General features: G+C 45.6%; 1 protein-coding gene across 1 annotated transcript in view; it reads left to right on the top strand.

The window, feature by feature from the left end:
* The window catches only part of LOC144731739 (plasma membrane calcium-transporting ATPase 2-like), a 174488-nt gene that overhangs the window by 60478 nt on the left and 96190 nt on the right, over nt 1-17820 (top strand). Inside the window, exon 2 of the mRNA XM_078612947.1 lies at nt 815-1674. Coding sequence (XP_078469073.1) covers nt 1461-1674 — 214 coding nt within the window. The 5' untranslated portion in view covers nt 815-1460. The remainder of the gene's footprint in view (nt 1-814; nt 1675-17820) is intronic.

The following is a 17820-nucleotide window of genomic DNA, read 5'->3' as shown; positions in this document are numbered from 1 at the left end:
CTTTGTTAATCCACTGCTGAATGAATTGATCCTCATTGTGATGGCGACACCATACTTCACCACGCTGGTCAGCGCAGACGTTTTTTTTAAGTGGGGGGCGAAAGAACTGGTTCAGATATGACTCGCCACTGTTCTCCTGGTTTAGTAAATCATACGCATCTATATGTGCACGTAGATATGTGGCCCATACTGACAGACGAATGCCCCTGGTTCACCCTTTCTAAATTACACTTTCATCCTGGATCTATAGAGTTCTCACCTCCTTGTACATGAACAGTGTCGCGGATAGTATAAGGAAACATTGATGAGATTTAAAGTTATTATTTTAATATATTTACATTATTTTTCAAAGTATACATGTTGCTTGTCTCGTAACTGTGATTCTTAAACATGTTTCTTGTGATTTAGATACTTACTCTGTGCTGTTCTTGAGTTGCCTGGGTGAAAAGTGGGAAAAGTTTTGCCCAATCCTGTGACAGATTGCTCAAACAACCAAATGAGCAAACACAACTTTAACAGTTTCGATTTAAAGCTTTCGTGACTGCAGGGATTCATCTTCTTGGTTATTTCGGTAAAGTCACGTAGAATGGAAATAATAAAATAATGAAAATATTATTATATCATATTATTTTATTATATTATTTTATTATGTTTTATTTTTATTATTTTATTATTTCCATTCTATGTGACTTTACCGAAAGAACCAATAACTTTAAGAGGGCCGTCTGTTGTTGGCCACTTGGCATTGTGGACATTTGGGCCCTGTGCTCAGGCTTTGTCTGCTGCTGACGAATCCACCTGTTTGCCGTTTCAGGCGCCGAGGAGAAGCGAGAGACGGAAGGAGTTCGGGCGAATCTGCGCGGCCATGGGCAGCTGAATTCTTCGAGTCATAGAGAGCCAAGGGACAGCCACCATCTCCTCACACGACGGAAAGGGGCCACTTCCACAGCCATCGAGGCAGAAGCCACGTCACCGCTCACATCAAGAAATACACAGCTGCGCATTCGTCAAGTCGGGCCGTCGAAAGTCATAAAAATCAAGTTTTTGTTTGCTATGAGTATTTTATTTCGGTGCTGCATGGACAACGGACGTTTTTTTGAACGAGTGCTGTACACGTCTCAACAACGACGACTATAAGACTGCTAACTGATAATAAATTGAATTTCTGCCTTGGCCAATAAGAATTTCAGAAATAATAGATTATAGTGTCCGTAAAAAAATAAGATAGAAAAACAAAGTAAATCCAAAAAATTAGAAACGAGTAAAATCTCAAACAGCGGCTGTTGTTCGGTCGAACGAAACAGGCAAACAAAAATTGCGTTTACCGTCTGTTCAGTTCAACTGGCGTTAACATCCAGGACGTATACAATCGTTGGCGAAAAAATTATAATTAAAAGCTGACATTGCCGTAGAACTGGCCGCTCCCACCACAAGCCTCCGCTAAGGCCAGCCGCCCAAGCATGGGAGAAATGGCCAACAGCACGGCCAACGTCGGACATGGGCCGAAGGGCGCAGGGCCGTCCGGAGGCAGCCCGGAGAGCGACTTTGGCCTCTCCGTGGATGAACTCAGGGCCCTCATGGAACTACGGGGGCCGGAAGCGATCGCCATGGTGCAGGAGGTGTACGGGGGCAAGGAGGGAGTCTGCCTGCGACTGCACACGTCGCCCAATGACGGTGAGCGCCGTCGCTTTCCAGCGCTGTTGTCCATCCTACATACGTGTCCAAATAGTGTCAGTTTCCTTCTCATCACTGGCCACATCATCAGGTCTTCTTTTGGGTGCAACCTTTTTGTCTGTACTTCTATATCGCTCACTCTTTTGGGTCCAGCTTAGAGTTGCAGCAGCATCCTTCCGCAGCTATACAGACGGCGCACGCCGGGCAAAGGGAACACGAGGCACCTCGCGAGCAACAAAGCCGAGGAGCCAGGGGCCTTGGGGGATAGGGACCGGCAAAAGGTGACTGGGCTCACTGCTCTACTCCTCTCGTAGGAGGGGGGAGGCAACGATCAGGAGTGTGGTATTACAAATAAACAATTGAATGGCCATCGAACAAAGATGGTCACACCGCATCGCGCGAGCACGCTTCCGTGGCCGTCTGGAACGTTCTCCCTTCCGATATTAGTAAGCCACTGGGAGCTATGCACTTTTAAACCTGGATTGAAAACTAATTTCTTTGGAACTACTTTTAATGCTTAGTTTGTTGTCCTTCCCCGGCGCCTCCAATTAGCACGGTTGGCTACGTACGGTGCGAAAGAAGTTCAACATACGTACACGCACACACAAGGGGAGGGGGAGAGGAGGGGGACATGGGTGAGTAGTTAATTGGCGTGTGGCTTCTGAGAGTTCCACTCGTAACTCAATGTAAGTAACTTGGTGAAATAAAACAAATTGTTTAATAAATAGTTATAAGTGTCCGTGCGGGGATAAACTGTGATGGTGTCCTGGAAAAAAAGTGAGAACCCACATCGCACACGAACGCAGGGAACAATACGTAACGCGTTACAATTTACAGCCCCTCTCTCAATCCACAGTTGGATGCAGGCCTCCCCACACACACACACACACCACATGGGCCGTAGGAGTTATTTGACCATACATCACCATGCTGGTCACTGTGGGTGCATGAACGCGGGAGCATAGAAAGTACAGTACAACATTGGATTTTGCTACGCTGTCCCCGTAGCAGCATATAGCACCTGTTATGTTTGGTGTTCGCACACATCTCGGCTCAACACTGATCAGCTTTTCAGATCTGCCACCATCGTACACAATCTGTGTCATTTGGTCTTAGTCACGGGAAGGTGTATTCAAATGTAATGGATTGATGTTTAAGTGAATGTTAAGGCAGCAGTCAACTTCACTTGTAACCGAGTCAGTGGGGGTATTCCGCATTTCTATGGAGGAAGCCGGTCTCTTCATAGATTGACAACTGTTAATTTCCCGCAAAGTGGAGTTTGTTTTATATTACCCAGAGGGATGATGATGATGATGATGATAGAATGATGGAGATGAATTGTCCCCAGACCACGACTTGAACTTACAACCTATCAAGCACAAATTGAGAGCTCTAATCACAGCGCTACCCAGCTACGTTTATGACATCCAAATGATTATTTACCATCTAATTAAACATATTTTAAAAAGTCAAGGCACCCACACACATGTAAGCGTGAGGCAGTGCTCATCTGCCCTCGTGGTCCAAAACCAGCTACTGGAAATTCCACGTTCCTGTGGCGGGAAGAAATCCCTCTCCCGGAGAGCCGGGTTTGATTCCTGTCCATGACGCAAACCCTTCACCATCGGCACTCACGCTTCTGTACCTGGCTTCGTCCTGACCTAAGTCGACTCAGCCTAAAATGAATGCATATCACAGTGTGTAACATGAACTTCAGCACCTGGGAGACACCACGCCCGGTCACACGTGTGCTGCTGTGGCCTTATTAGGCCCTCGCCAAATGCCACTTGTTTAAAGAGTGGTCATGGAAAGGCAGGTAAGGAGACAGATTTGATTATTCAGAAGCACACGGACCTGATCACTCGAGCAGGTGAAATGCCTTGAGAACGTTCATATAATTCGGTAATATTTACACCGAGTATCATATTCTACGCGCAACAGATGACATATGACTCAGAAAATGCCCAGTTTGACATGTTTAAGAGAACGCCTAAAATGAACGCTATATATTTATAAGAACAATTTAGCAAAATCAGATTTAAAAAATGTCAAGGTGTAATGTAAATGGGTGGCACGGGAGCAATGGAATTTTGTAATTTTACAATATTCAGCAAAATCGGATAAATTCTGCATAATTTTACGACTGTTTTATTCAAATTGAGATCTAATTTATGCGCATATATTTGCATGCTAAAAACACTCCCTACGAACACAAAGACAAAATATGCCCCGCGTAGCCTCAGATTATACGAATGCATATTGTTAGCGAGCACCTATTAAGGCTGGCAAGGCAACCTGCCATTGTCTCCCAAGTCCTGACACCATTTCACTGCAATTATAATCATGATTTGAATTTGCAAGGCACATTTCATCCACAGATCCCAATGTGCCATGAATAGAAATCATTAAATGAAACACAGCCAGGGCAAATGGCCAGAACTGTGGGGTGAAGGCCAATTTAAAGAGGTGAGGTTTCAAGATTTAAATACCTCCAGTGACTCTAATCGCCTGATTAGCAAAAGGCATAAACGATACATTGTCTGGGAGCTGCACTGGCAACGGTTCAATCACCCCAGGGGCAGAGCCTCGACCTTGGTGTCCTTAGAGGAAGGCGAATCTTAAGATCGCAGGGACCTCGTTGGAGAATATACATGGATCGGTTCCAGGACATATTGTAGGGCTGACCCATCAAGAGCCCCCAACAGCAGGAACTTACAGTCCACTCGCAGACCTGCCCGGTTTTTTTTCAAGTTTCATTTATTTGGTATAGCCCTGTGAGCCATGCGGCTCTTAAGTCGGGTGCAACCGCGACAAACAAAATATGAACACAGAACATGTTAAAGTGACGACGCACAACAGAAACATCCTGGAATAAACCAGCAAATATTACAAAAAGTATTAAGACGCTGTGTGCAAAAATCCCAATGTGGTGCAAGTCAACAATAAAAAAACCATACGACAATTTAGATGAACCATATGTTTTCGAATCACCAAAATAAAGCTATAAAAACAATATAACAACAGTAATCATAGGAAGTGTGATTCAAATGTAATGATTAACGATATACATAACACATACGACCAAACTTGCAGCCATAGCTGGCAGCATGGCAATCCCAGTGTATGATGTGTGAGTGAGTGCAGAGACAGCAGAGAATGTGGGGGCCCGCTTGCCGCTCTAGCCAGCTGCGTATCTAACCGGCTCCTCGTTTGGAATTCCTGCGCGGATTTGCGTTGCACCGTGCAGTCATTTAGTCCTCAGATGAACATCGGGAAGGCCCGGCCTGGGTTTCAAGAGACTATTTACACATTTTACAACAAACAAAGACAAATATTCTGGTATAGCCTGCAACAGACTGTTGGGGCAAGTGTTGTGAGCGAACACCTATGAAAGCTGCAACGGCACGCGAGGAGGTGGGTGACCAGCACCACGCACGGCCGCCTTTGTCTCCCTAGTGGCGATATTTACGCGTCGCACCAGGTACTCATTTTAGGTTGAGTCGACCTAGGAGAAGTCGAGAACCGATTCCGAAAATCGTCATTGGTGTTGGCCGTGAGCGGGAATCCAGCTCGGGTCGCTGGGTTCGTAGCGCAGCGCGCTAACCGTTGCACTACCGCTCCCCGCAATTTGCACACACACAACGTATTTTTTTCCATTTTTGCCATATCCTGTCTCTATCATGTGGACACGTGCTGTTAGCGAACACTTATTCAGGCCAGAACGGTACATGAGGGAGTGATGTGGTCAAAACCACACCCGGTCACCGTTGGCTCTTCAATGCTGATAGTTGCACACTTGCGCCAGTTACTCATTTAAGGCTGAGTCTACCTAAGAGTGGCCCAAGACTGGTTTAGATTTTACTCGTCTGTAATATTAGCCATGGCCGGCAATCGAAGTCGAGTTCACCGGGTTCATAACACAGTGTACCAAACACTGTGTGACTGCCACACACACACACATATCAGTATACAAGAGATCAGCGGCTTAATATTATAAGATTACACCGATCACAATGTTTGTCGTGTGGGCTTAACGACCCCGTCATGGTAATGTGGAATTTCCTCCATTGGCTACTCTCTTTTAGCGCAGAGAATCTCTTTGGCCCCGGGACCTCGTCTGCCGTGAATTTTCTCGTTGCATCCAAAAGCGAAAAGCGCGCCACCAATTTTTTTTTTTACTACAAATGTTTCAAGGATCAAACCCTCGCGGAACACGTCACTTAAAAACTGTCACGCACGGCACGGCGCCGTTTGATCGCGCAACGGGAAGGATCGCGGCGACGTGCAGATTAGCAGAAAGAAAGAAATGAATTAAAAACCCCAATCTCAACTCGTTTCAACTCGAAGACGATGCCTCTTCGAATTAACGGCGCTCTGTAAAATATCAGCGAGTCGCAATTTCACGCCTTGCCAACATCCAGCTTCTTGATGAGCCACTCTCTGCGGGCGGGGTTGGGTGGGTTTTTGTGTAGATATAGTATCTCTATATATGCAGGGTGGCCCAAAAGTCAGGACACGGAGGGTTCTGATATTTATTTGAACAAATGCATATGGTTATTTAATTTCACTTCTTGGTTCTTTCGGTAAAGTCACGTAGAAGGGAAATAATAAAATAATAAAAATAAAACATAATAAAGTAAAATAATATATTACGTTATTTTATTATATAATTGTATGATGTTTTATTTGAGTATTTTATTATTTCCCTTCTACGAGGCTTTAAAACATACTACAATTATATATTATTTTATTTTATTATATTATTTTATTATGTTTTATTATTATTATTTTATTATTTCCCTTCTACGTGACTTTACCGAAAGAACCAAGAAGATGAATCCCTGCAGTCACGAAAGCATTAAATCGAAAGTTATTTAAATTATTTGAACAAATGCATATGTTATTTAATTTATCTTAACAAATGCTCAAGCGTACCTCCATTAACAGTCATTCGTGATGCACGAAATCTTTCTTTGAAATCAATTCGGGACTTTTTTGTCGTTTAAGGATTGCAAAGATGTAATCCTCGAACGTTCATCAGTTCAGTTTCGTCTTGAGTCTTTCAGAATTTTCGGTCGAGTTTTGTAAACGATGGATTTTTGGGCTACCCCCCCCCCCCTCTGCCCCTACAGAAAAATAGTAGATTATTAATAAGTATGAACAGAAAAAATATGAACTTAAAGAAAGAGCAAACCATAATAGAGGCTTTTGGGTTAGATTGCGTAAATATAAATAAACCCGCCACCACTCGACACAGCTAATTAGTAAGGTTTGTCACGTAAACAAAACGTGTCACATCGTTACTAGTTCAGCACACCGGTTGTGTGTTGGAGAGTAAACCCACATCATCTACAATTGACAAACCTTTCTAATTGGCTGTGGTGAGTTTAACGTCACGTTTATATTTACGTGATCTACCCTAAAAAACCTCTCTTATGGATAGCATTGGTCGAGAAAGCCCACGTGTTAAACAGATTAAACAATGTAAAAGTTTTAATGTCAGCGTTAAAACAGATGAAAATATCCCATGCGTCCTCACCTTCGGGCCACCCAGATATCGCCCTGTACTTCATGACGAGGATGGCGATGCCTTTGCGGCTTTGTGTTCACAACGTAACGTTCACGCTTGCACGGCTGTCCGTACCGCGGTCGTCCGTCTGTCCGTCCGTCGCTGCCTCCGGCGTAATCATCCGTGGGTGGATTCGCCCGGTTGCGGATTTTAACTATGCTTGCGGAAAGAAAATGAAACAAAACCCAGTGTGCATCGTGAAGATTGAATTATGTAGCTGCTCCTCACTCATCGGGATAGGTCGCTTGGTGGTCAGGTGACCTGACCATGTGTGTGTGTGTCGGCACGTGAACCGATACATTTTGAGCAGCGCTGGAAACGGACGACGTTTTCTACGACTTTGCCCCCAAAAGACGGTTTCACCGCATCGCGCGCTCTCGGATGCGCTTCGGCACACGTCTGGACCGCTCTTCCTTCCCGATATTGGGAAGCCACTGGAGCTATTCACTTTTAAATCATCTCAATTGACAACTCGCTTCTTTATGACTGCTTTCTGTGGTTAAGTGTGTTGTCCTTTTCCGTTAATGGGGACGGGGCAAGAGGTATCGGAAATTCCACCAAGGGGATAAACGATACAATGAAGTCAACAAGTTTGTCGAGAAAATTGTGGCCTTGAAAGTTAGAAAATTTAGTAAGTGGCGTTTCGGACAACGGCCCTTCTCTATAGCACATGACTAGAGAGGCCAGAGAGAGAAATAGTTGCAGGACTGCGCCTCCGATTAGCACGGTTGGCCACGTAGGGTGTGAAAGAAGTTCAACACACGTACGTGACAGAATGCTTTTGTAGCCAAACTTTGCTGCGTTTTTCATTATCCAGGCCACCGCTCCGACGGTTACCCCGGTAAAAGTTCACTGCACAGCACTCGATAGCAACCGTGCCACAAAGCATAGGGCTGCCGCTGCTGATGACCCTGGGTTCTATTCCAGGTTACAGCCACCAGCGATTAAACAGAATGATCACGTGCAGCGAGTTCATGGTCTCAGCCCGGTCACCAGTGACTGTGCACAACAGCTTCATGTCAAATTTTGCCTCCGAGACTGACATGTTTTGCTTTCGCTTTGATTGGCACGCGGCAACCACGCAAGGGCATGAGTTGGTGTGCCCCGAGTGTAGATGCATTTGCCATTCAAGCGATTTCGGGAGGCGTTAGCAAACCCATCATAAGGCAGGCGCAGCGTGCACCTGTGGGTGGTGTGGGTAGCACCACGCCCGGCCGCCTTCAGCTACTCATTTGAGGCCGAGTCGCCCCAGGGGAGGCCCAGAAACCCTTCAGACATTTGCCCATGTCGTTGGTGCCTGGGGCGGGAATTGAACTCGGGTCCCTTCAGGTTCGTAGCACAGCGGGCTGACCGCTGCGCTCCCCGCTGCCCCACTAGTGAGGCATTACAGCCGCACGGCGCACACTTGCAAAGTGAGAATCGAGTGGCGACCGGCGGAAACTTGTCCTTGGACGTCCTCGAAGAGTTTTGATACCGGGATTCTTTGGGGGGTTTGTTTTGTTGCTGCGTCTGTTAAGAGAGATGGGTTCCCGCGATAGCGTTCAGGATCTAATTCGACCGAGAAACAAAAGAACCCATATCTGTTTAAATGAACCCCGCAGTTCTCTTGAGGACAAGCACCCAGGTGCTTAAATTTTTAAACGATACATCCTTTATACATGAGTACCCTCTACGTGACCACGGTAGTTGCAAGTGCTGAGGTGTGTGTGTGTGTGAACGTGCGTATGTGTAGTGGGGTGGGAAGGTGGGTGGTAGTGCTTTGGTTAGGGCACTGCACTATGAACTCAGCAAACTTAGTTCAATTCCTTAGCCACGGCTAGCTTCAGTGGGAACTATCAGAACTGGCTATGGGGAGGCTTTCATCCAGCAGAAGATTAACTATGGCTGGTAAACTAAAACTAAACTATTTTTATTATTTTACCGGGTAAGGCTGTACATCTCTTTTTCAGACGCGACCTGGCTATCACAAATGAGAGCTCAACGAAATGTCTAGCAGCCAAATACCAAAAAACGCGTGACGTTGATCCTAAATGTGGCGGGAAAAACCGGCGGACCCGGAGCAAAATCGGGGAGAACACGCGAAATCCAGTATACAGGCGTCAGGGCCGGGATCGAATCCACAACTTTCTGTACATCAGGCGTCATCCATGAAGCTGCTGCTGCTGATGATGATGAACAGCATTTGCGCATGAATTAAATATCGGCTGCTATCAAACTGCAATGAAATGCGTTTTTTTTCGACTTGCCACATTCGCCATTAGTGCTGCCCGGTTAGAGGAGAATATACAATGGGGCGATATTGCATGCGAAGGGCCCTTCAGTGTAGATGGTGGAGAGATTGACATTTCAGATAAAACAAATTTGACCACCCTGCTCACTCACGCCACATACGGCTCTCTAGCCGACACGTTCGAAATAATAAGCCGTAGCTTCAGGAAATATAGCCCTTCCTTCGGGGGCACAATTTTCCTTTTGTATCTCAACGACCGTCGCAAATGCAATTGTGAACATTCAGGTCTCCTCTTGGAAGGAGATAGGACACACTCGGATGGTCCTTCCACGTTATTAACTGGAAGACGACGCGTTTAATGGGCCTCATATTAAACATTAGTGCACAGAAAAATAATGGCCACCATGTATATTTGTGGTTTTTTATTCACTGCATTTGGCACATTTTCGAGTACTTACAGTACAACCAACAAGAAATTGCCACATGCCAATCAAACACAAACCAAAACATTTAAGTCTCAGAGCAGTCATTGGAACCCGGTTTAATCACAGGGGGCTGAAACCTGGATTCGAACCCAGGATCATCGGCCGTGGCAGCCCGGAGCTTTGTACGATGGGGCTATCGAGTGCCGTGCAGTGAACTTCTCCGCCGGGGTAACCGTAGGAGCGGTGGCCTGGATAATGAGAAACGTCGCGAAGTTGGGCGACAAAACATGCTGTCGCTGCGGAGAGCGTACGTACGTATGTTGAACTTCTTTCGTACCGTACGTAGCCAACCGTGCTAATCGGATGTGTGGGAGAAGGACAACAAACTAAACACAATGAGCAGTTCTGAAGAAGTGCATTTTCAATCTGGATGATGCAAAAGTGCATAGCTCCCAATGGCTTCCTAATATTCGAAGGAAGAGCGTTCCAGAAGGCCGCAGAAGCGCGTATAAAAGCGTGCGACGCTGTGGCCGTCTTTGTTCGACGGCCAGCCAAACGGCACTGCGAGCGTGACCGGAGTTTGCGTGGCGGTCGATGCTCCTTGAGATGAGCGAGATTTGAAGCTTTCGTGACTGCAAGGATTCATACTCTTAGGTTTTTTCGGTAAAGTCACGTAGGTATTTTTTTTTAAATTAATAAAAGTAATAATATAAATAAAATAAAATAATAAATCACGACGTTTCGGAGGCAACACAAGTCTCCGTCATCAGGTGGGACCGTCACAGCTAGATTAATACAGTAAATCTAGCTGTGACGGTCCCACCTGATGACGGAGACTAGTGTTGGCTCCGAAACGTCGTGGTTTATTATTTGATTTTATTTCTATTATTACTTTTATTTTTTACCTACGTGACTTTACCGAAAAAACCTAAGAGTATGAGGTCAGCGAGGCATCGTGGTTCATTTGTGGCGAGCGCTTTTGCATGCAGTGAGCGCGGCTTGTGTCTGAATGTGACAGAAACCTCGATGTCAGGGTGCGTGGGGAAAGTACAGCTCGCGAAAAGGCCACTTCAAGGGATTAATTAATGAACTTCGCATTCATATTTCGTGCTGCCCATCGCACAACGAAACGTTCTGGGAGCGAAAATCCACCCGCCCATTGGCAGCTGTCTCTGTGCGGCAAAAAAAAATGTGACTCGGCACCTGACTCACGACGCGCATTCATCTGCCAGGAGGGGGGAGAGGTCATTGCGACCAAAGTTGCTGGTTCGCGACGGAGAATATCGAGACGGTCCAAATCACAAAGCGATGCAGAGGATGGTAGGTGGTGTGGAGGCTGAGAGGTTAGGGACAACGAAATAAGTAATATTTTTTAAAAACTTTTTTTTAAACACGCTTTAATGAAATGTACCCTACTAGTAATGGAATAACTCCGCGACTCCAGGAAGTGGCCTCGAAGCTTGCCATAACGTAAGGGACCGTGGTGATTTACGGCCAACGTCAGTTGAGCGTGGACAATTAGACCCAAGGCGAAACATAACATATAAAAAAGATTGTTTAAAAATATATTTTTTTTATGATAGAATATAGTATTGTCATCAGTATGACATAAGTATACCAAGTTTGCAGTCGATGCCACATTGGGAAGTGGGTTAAAATTGAGTTACACGATTTGAGGATACGACAACAACAACAGAGACAGAGTGAGTTAATAGAAAGCGTGTAAAAGGAAGGCAGATGATGCCGTCAGTGACGTAAGCGTGTGGGGTTGAGGGCGACGTAAATCCGGACGTGGTATTAATTAAGCGACGACGTATTTGCGAAACGGCGTTAAAGGGGCAGACTGTAATTATTTCTTGTCCAAATTTGAAACTGCGTTGATTTTGTTTTAGTTCAGAATCGGAATCTTTATCCATACCGGAGGAATCTGATGACCTGTGAAGCACTTTTTCACAGATGTCCAGCAGGGGACGGTGTTAACAAGTGAGTTATGGGGAGTGGAACTTCAAGAATCTTGGAACAGGAGGAGAACATACACAGGCGTTACCACTCTGCCACTCTGCTAGCCTGTTCTGTAATATCATCCTGCGTGATGCACCGACACTGTGATATATTGCTGCAGGATTTGTGAAAAAAAAACACAAACGTATGGCCTGGTAGTCTAAAACCGCATTTCCCACACCGACTGAGGTATTGACCCCCTGCCCACTTCCAGGGCCTGGCTCAAGACCTACCCGTCTTCCTCTGCATCTAATTGTCTCCTCTCGATAAATAATAACAACGCCTTATATTCCCAGGATACCCACGCGGCAATGTTTCGTACGGCATATTGAGATGTGGTCGCATTTCGATGCTGTATAAATCAAAATATTGTCCCGTGAACATGAATTCCTGTGAGGATTACTCAGTCCACATCATTCATCATTTTCGTGCATGTAACCTTTACTTCAAAAGGCCCATTTATAAACCTTCAACTTCATGTTGTTTGATATGACCAAGTCAAATCATATACTAGTTCACATGAACTATACATTTGTTTAAATTCTATTTCGGATTTATTTTTAAAATGCAAACCGACGGCGTTCAGTGAGGAAGATGATGAAAGCGCGTGGTACAGTGACCGTCGTTGTCAGTGGCAATGATAGGGGCGCTATGCACGTGTGACTTCTTTCACACCGTACGTAGCCAACCATGCTCATCGGTGGTGCGGATTGGAGGTGGTTGGGGGGGTTGACTCAGCCCATCGTCCCCCTGTGGTTGATCAAACAAGTACCACTTTGCGGGGAAGTCGAGAGCTGTCGTCTTGTGGATTGACTCGCCCTCTCCATGTGAATGTGGAATGTCCATCACCGGCTCAGGGCAGTGAACGGGAGATGAACACCGCCTCAACCCTCCTTTGATCAGTAACATCTTGTTGGCGCAGCGATGCTCCTGCTCGGCTGCCCGAGTCTCACCAGCGCTGCCCCTGACGATAACAACTTACAAAACACATATTTTAGGCAGAGTTGACCCAGTGGAGGAACACAGCAGGTTCAGCTTCCAATTGCCACTTGTATTTATTTTTGCATGGCCAGCAGTTGAACCTCGCCTGCTAAGGGCGCAATGGCGCCCACTGTGACGCTGCCCCCCCCCCCTCTCCCCAGGTCACGTGCATGCACAAACAAACCGCAACTCAAATCTTGACTTAAAGCCTTCGTGACTGCAGGAATTCATATTAATTGGGTCTTTCGGTAAAGTCACGTAGGTAGGTTCAAAGAAAACCGATCTAGGTGACTTCACCGATAGATCGGTTCAAAGAAAACCTATCTACGTGACTTTACCGAAAGACCCAAAGAATATGAACCGCAGCACACAACCTCGTCAAGGAACTGAACGCATCATCGCGCGAAATAGGGTCATCTTCCTCGTAGCAGCAGTAGCAGCAGCAGCGGATGTTGGCTGGCCGTCGAACAAAAGACTGGGGGGGTCACCGCGTCGCGCGCTTTCAGATGCGCTTTTTGCGGCCCTCTGGACACGCTCTTAGGAAGTCACTGTGTGCTGTGCACTTTTAAATCACCAAGCTTGAAAACTCATTTATTTCTCACTGTTTTGTGTGTGTGTTTAGTTTGTTGTCCTACCCCCATCTCCCCGCACCTCCGACGAGCACGGTGGGCTACGTACGGTGCGAAAGAAGTTCGATACAAAAAATATCCCCCGTATAGCCTTAACAGACTGTAGGGACAAGTGCTGTTAGCGAGCACCTATTAAGGCCGGCACGGCACACGAGGGGGTGGGTGGCCAACATCACGCCCGGCCGCCTTTGTCTCCCTTGTGGCGATGTTTACACATCGCACAAGGCACTCATTTGAGGTTGAGTCGACCTACGGGAGGGCCAGGACCGGTTCAGATAATCGTCACCGGTATCGGCTGTGAGCGGGAATCGAACACCGGGTCGCCGGGTTCGTAGCGCAGCGCACTAACCGCTACACCACCGCTCCCCACCACGTACAAGCACACATGCACTCACACGTGTGGGGGACACGCTCTGCTTTTTGTAAAGGAAACGCGTGAACAAAACGTCGAGTTCCGTCGAGGCTTAACGCGGCGGAGAGCACGCAGCTCGCAAGATGCACCTCGTGTGAACCGATTGTGTCGGGAATATGAACGTAAATTTAATTTTATTAACGCATTCACGACGGAGCCATTCCTCCCTCGAGCTCATTCCCGGAGGCACTGTGACGGTCACGTGGCCAGTGGACTGATTTTTTAATCCTTTATATTAAGTTCACTCGCTTGCTTGCGCGCTTACGACCGTGCAAATCTTTCGGTCGTTTTTTAACCCACTTCCCGTGATCCAATCGAGCTGACATTTTCCACATAGACTCGTTGTGCGTGACAATTTATTTTCGTGAATTTTTTTTTCCTAAATTTTACACATTTTAGGAAAACATTTTTTATATTTAATTACCAATTGCTTAATGGTGGCAGGCAATCATCTGACCCATAGGTGGCAGCCATTTCAAGCCAGAGGACGAGAGGACTCTAGCCGCCACGCATATAAAGGATTTATAGTGAAAAACTTTGTTTTTACGGGTTAAATTTTTCTCTGTCTTTCTCGCACCCTTCAACAGGGGTCACTGCATTGCTCTAAACACGACTTCGACTCCCTTTGTTCTCATCCTCCACGTACATCCAATTCCAAACCGCAACCCACCCTTCGTCGATCGACGCCCGCGGTTTTAAAACGTAAATAAAGAGTGGACGCCGGAATTCCGCGTTACCAGCCAACAAACAAAAACATCGTCTGCCACGTGCGACACAAGATTCATTCGTTAAATTTACTTTATCGAAGAATCGCCTAAGAGGGCATCGCAATGCTTTGCAGTATAATTTAAACTAATGTGGTCCTCCCTATGAATTCAAGACGCGTATAAAAAAAGGATTTTTAAAAAAGGTCATACTCGAAGAAAAGCTGAAAGGCAAAAATTAATACTCGTAGGTTTTTTCGGTAAAGTCACGTAGATAAAAAATAAATAATAGAAATAGAAAAATTTAGCTGTGACGGTCCCACCTGATGATGGACACTTGTGTTGCCTCCGAAACGTCGTGATTTTTATTTCTATTATTTATTTTTTTACCTACGTGACTTTACCGAAAAAACCTAAGAGTATGAATCCTTGCAGTCACGAAAGCTTCAAATCTAGAAACAAAAATGAGTCTTGCAGTGTTCTCTGAAATGTTTGATGCTTGGAGGCAATCTGAGGGCTGGCAGAAGGGAGTTTCAAATCTTAGGCGCCACACAAAATGACGCACGGGTGCCTTAAAGTTACACCGATATGGAGAAGAACGGTATTTTTTGCGGGGTGCGCTTGAAACCGCAAGTGTGCGGGAAAATGTAATTTCACCTAAAAAAAACGTGTTTATTTAATCCTGTTATATTACATTTTCTTTTAGATTATGAAATACATTCCTCGCCCTGTAAGTTTTAATAAGCGGATCTCATACAAACACTGCTAGAGTTATGTCGTGGTTAGAGCGACTGGCTTACAGTTGGAGTTTGAATCCTGAATGGGTGGAGGGAGGGGGGGGGTCATCTTAGCTCATCACCACTCTGAGGCTGGTAAAATCACTACCATTTAAGGGCTTGACAATCAACGCTGGCCCCGTTCCTTGGAAATGTGGAATTTTCATGAGAAGCCACTCAAGTCCGGGCCACCCAATTGCTTGTTTGAGCGAATATTATGTGACTTGAAACATTGGCCCAGGACACGTTCCTAGAAGATTTAATGTATTGCTTCGGGAAGCTCTTGGTAATAAGACATTCAATTACGATTTATAGAGGCGCTATTCGACACAAAATGTTTATCTTTTCCAAGTCATGAGTTTTCTCGCTAATTTGAAGTTCCAACTTTGTTGTTGTTACAATTTCGTTGACATAAACGCTTGTGAAAAGAAGTATACTCAATACGGTGTACACGCGTATATATACAAATTTATATCAAAAGCACAAAAATGAAATTCAGGACATTTGCGAACTTGCAACCAATCCAGAGTTTCTGACAGCAATGAGACGGTTAACAGGACTGGATCGTGACACCAAAGGAAAGCTCTACTCTTTTGAATTATAGAGCATCTATTTCTACTGGGCAGAAACATCTAGTTTTTTTTTAGCTGATGGAACAAAGAGTTGGAAGATCTTTTTTAGCGAGCTCAAAATTTGATCTTAACTATTTTAAAGCGAGATACGTCTGCTGGAGGGTATGATGGTCTCCTCAATTACGAGGATTCACCATCCTCATCAACCCAGCCAATGCCATTGTACATATTTAGGATTTGGCGATCAAAACGTGAGTGTCATAAATATAGAATAATAATCAAGCAGGAAACTTTTGCAACTACCGTATGCTCTGGATTATAACGTATTACGTATTCCTGCCCACACCTCCGCCGTGTGTATTTTAAAACAACATTATTATTTTTAAACAACATTCATTTGGTGCATCCTATACTCCGGCAGGTGCTTGTGTCTAACTTTATTGACACCGGGCACAAGTTGGACTGCGTCTCACCTTTCGTAGCTCCGTCTTAGAACGCAGAGAAGTCGGGAGTTGTCCAATTTGCTGGCAGTCAAATGCTGCATGTTTCATTGTAAACCAGTTTATGCTAAAATTTCGATTTAAAGCTTTCGTGACTGCAGGGATTCATCTTCTTGGTTCTTTCGGTAAAGTCACGTAGAAGGGAAGACAGCGTCTGAATGATTCAGACGCTGTCTCCCCGACAGACCTGGTCTTGATACAGACGCTGTCTCCCCGACAGACCTGGTCTTCACCTGAGGACGGCTGCTTGCGTTGTGGCCGAAACGTCGTGAGAATTATTTTATTATGTTTTATTTGTATTCTTTTATTACTTCCCTTCTACGTGACTTTACCGAAAGAACCAAGAAGACAGTTTATGCGTTTTTAATGTGCTGATTTTGATGTACTCGTTTAAACCTAGAGCTGATCTTAATACGCCGAGCGCTTTCAATTAAAATGGTTGTAAAAGAGGCCATTGATTGATTGATTGGTGTTAATGATTGAGAGAGATATACCGATTGAAAAAATAATCCAGCCCCATTCGCCCGGTGATGTGATGAATTGTCACGACCTGAGGTCAAATTCCATTCCAGAATCAATATTTTTCTTGCGACAATGCGGTGAATGTAGCGGCCTCTAGTGGCTGAAGGGTGGGATCACGTGAACTCATTATGCAAAACAATTCAATTGATAAAAATAACCAAGAATTCTCGCATCAAATTCGATACATGTATTTACATCGTTAGGCCAGTATCATACACCCCTGTTACGCCCCCCACCCACCACCATCACAAATGATAAATGGTACGTTCCATATCTGTGAACAGGCATACGCTAGCAATGATAGCAGACCAATCCAATCTTTTCTGAAGGGGGGGGGGGGGGCAGCTGGTAGGAAGGTTTTGATTGTCCCAGCGAGCTATTCGTCAAATACGTTTACAAGGCTATCGAGAAGGGGCCGTAATAAAAAGAAAAAACCTCCGGCTTGTTTATGGGTTCATTTCACAGGTCTTGCTTTTTTTTTCCTCTTCCAAAGTCCCCCCCTCCACCAACGCCCTGGGCTGCATTTCCAATGAATAATACAAACAAAATAGATTACAATTACATCCACGGGGACGCCTCGCGCTCAGGCTCGAATCGCGAGCGAGTGACGACGCGTGGTGACACCCGCAGTGGCATCCCAGCACCGCCCGACTCGGAGGTGGTGTCCCAGTTGCGGCTCGGGCCACCGTGGGCGTGGCCGGCTGACCGGGCGCGCTTGCCAGCTCGTTGCAGAGGTTCGAGCCCAGCGGCCACCCTGGTCATTAGGGCGGGTTTGTGTTTTTCATCGTAAAAAAAAAAGTACACGCGCCCTGTGCCTGCTACGCA

The sequence above is a fragment of the Lampetra planeri genome, chromosome 40 (genome assembly GCF_965212315.1).
Source record: "Lampetra planeri chromosome 40, kcLamPlan1.2.h2, whole genome shotgun sequence".
NCBI lineage: Eukaryota > Metazoa > Chordata > Hyperoartia > Petromyzontiformes > Petromyzontidae > Lampetra > Lampetra planeri.
This window is presented reverse-complemented; position numbering and strand designations above follow the sequence as displayed.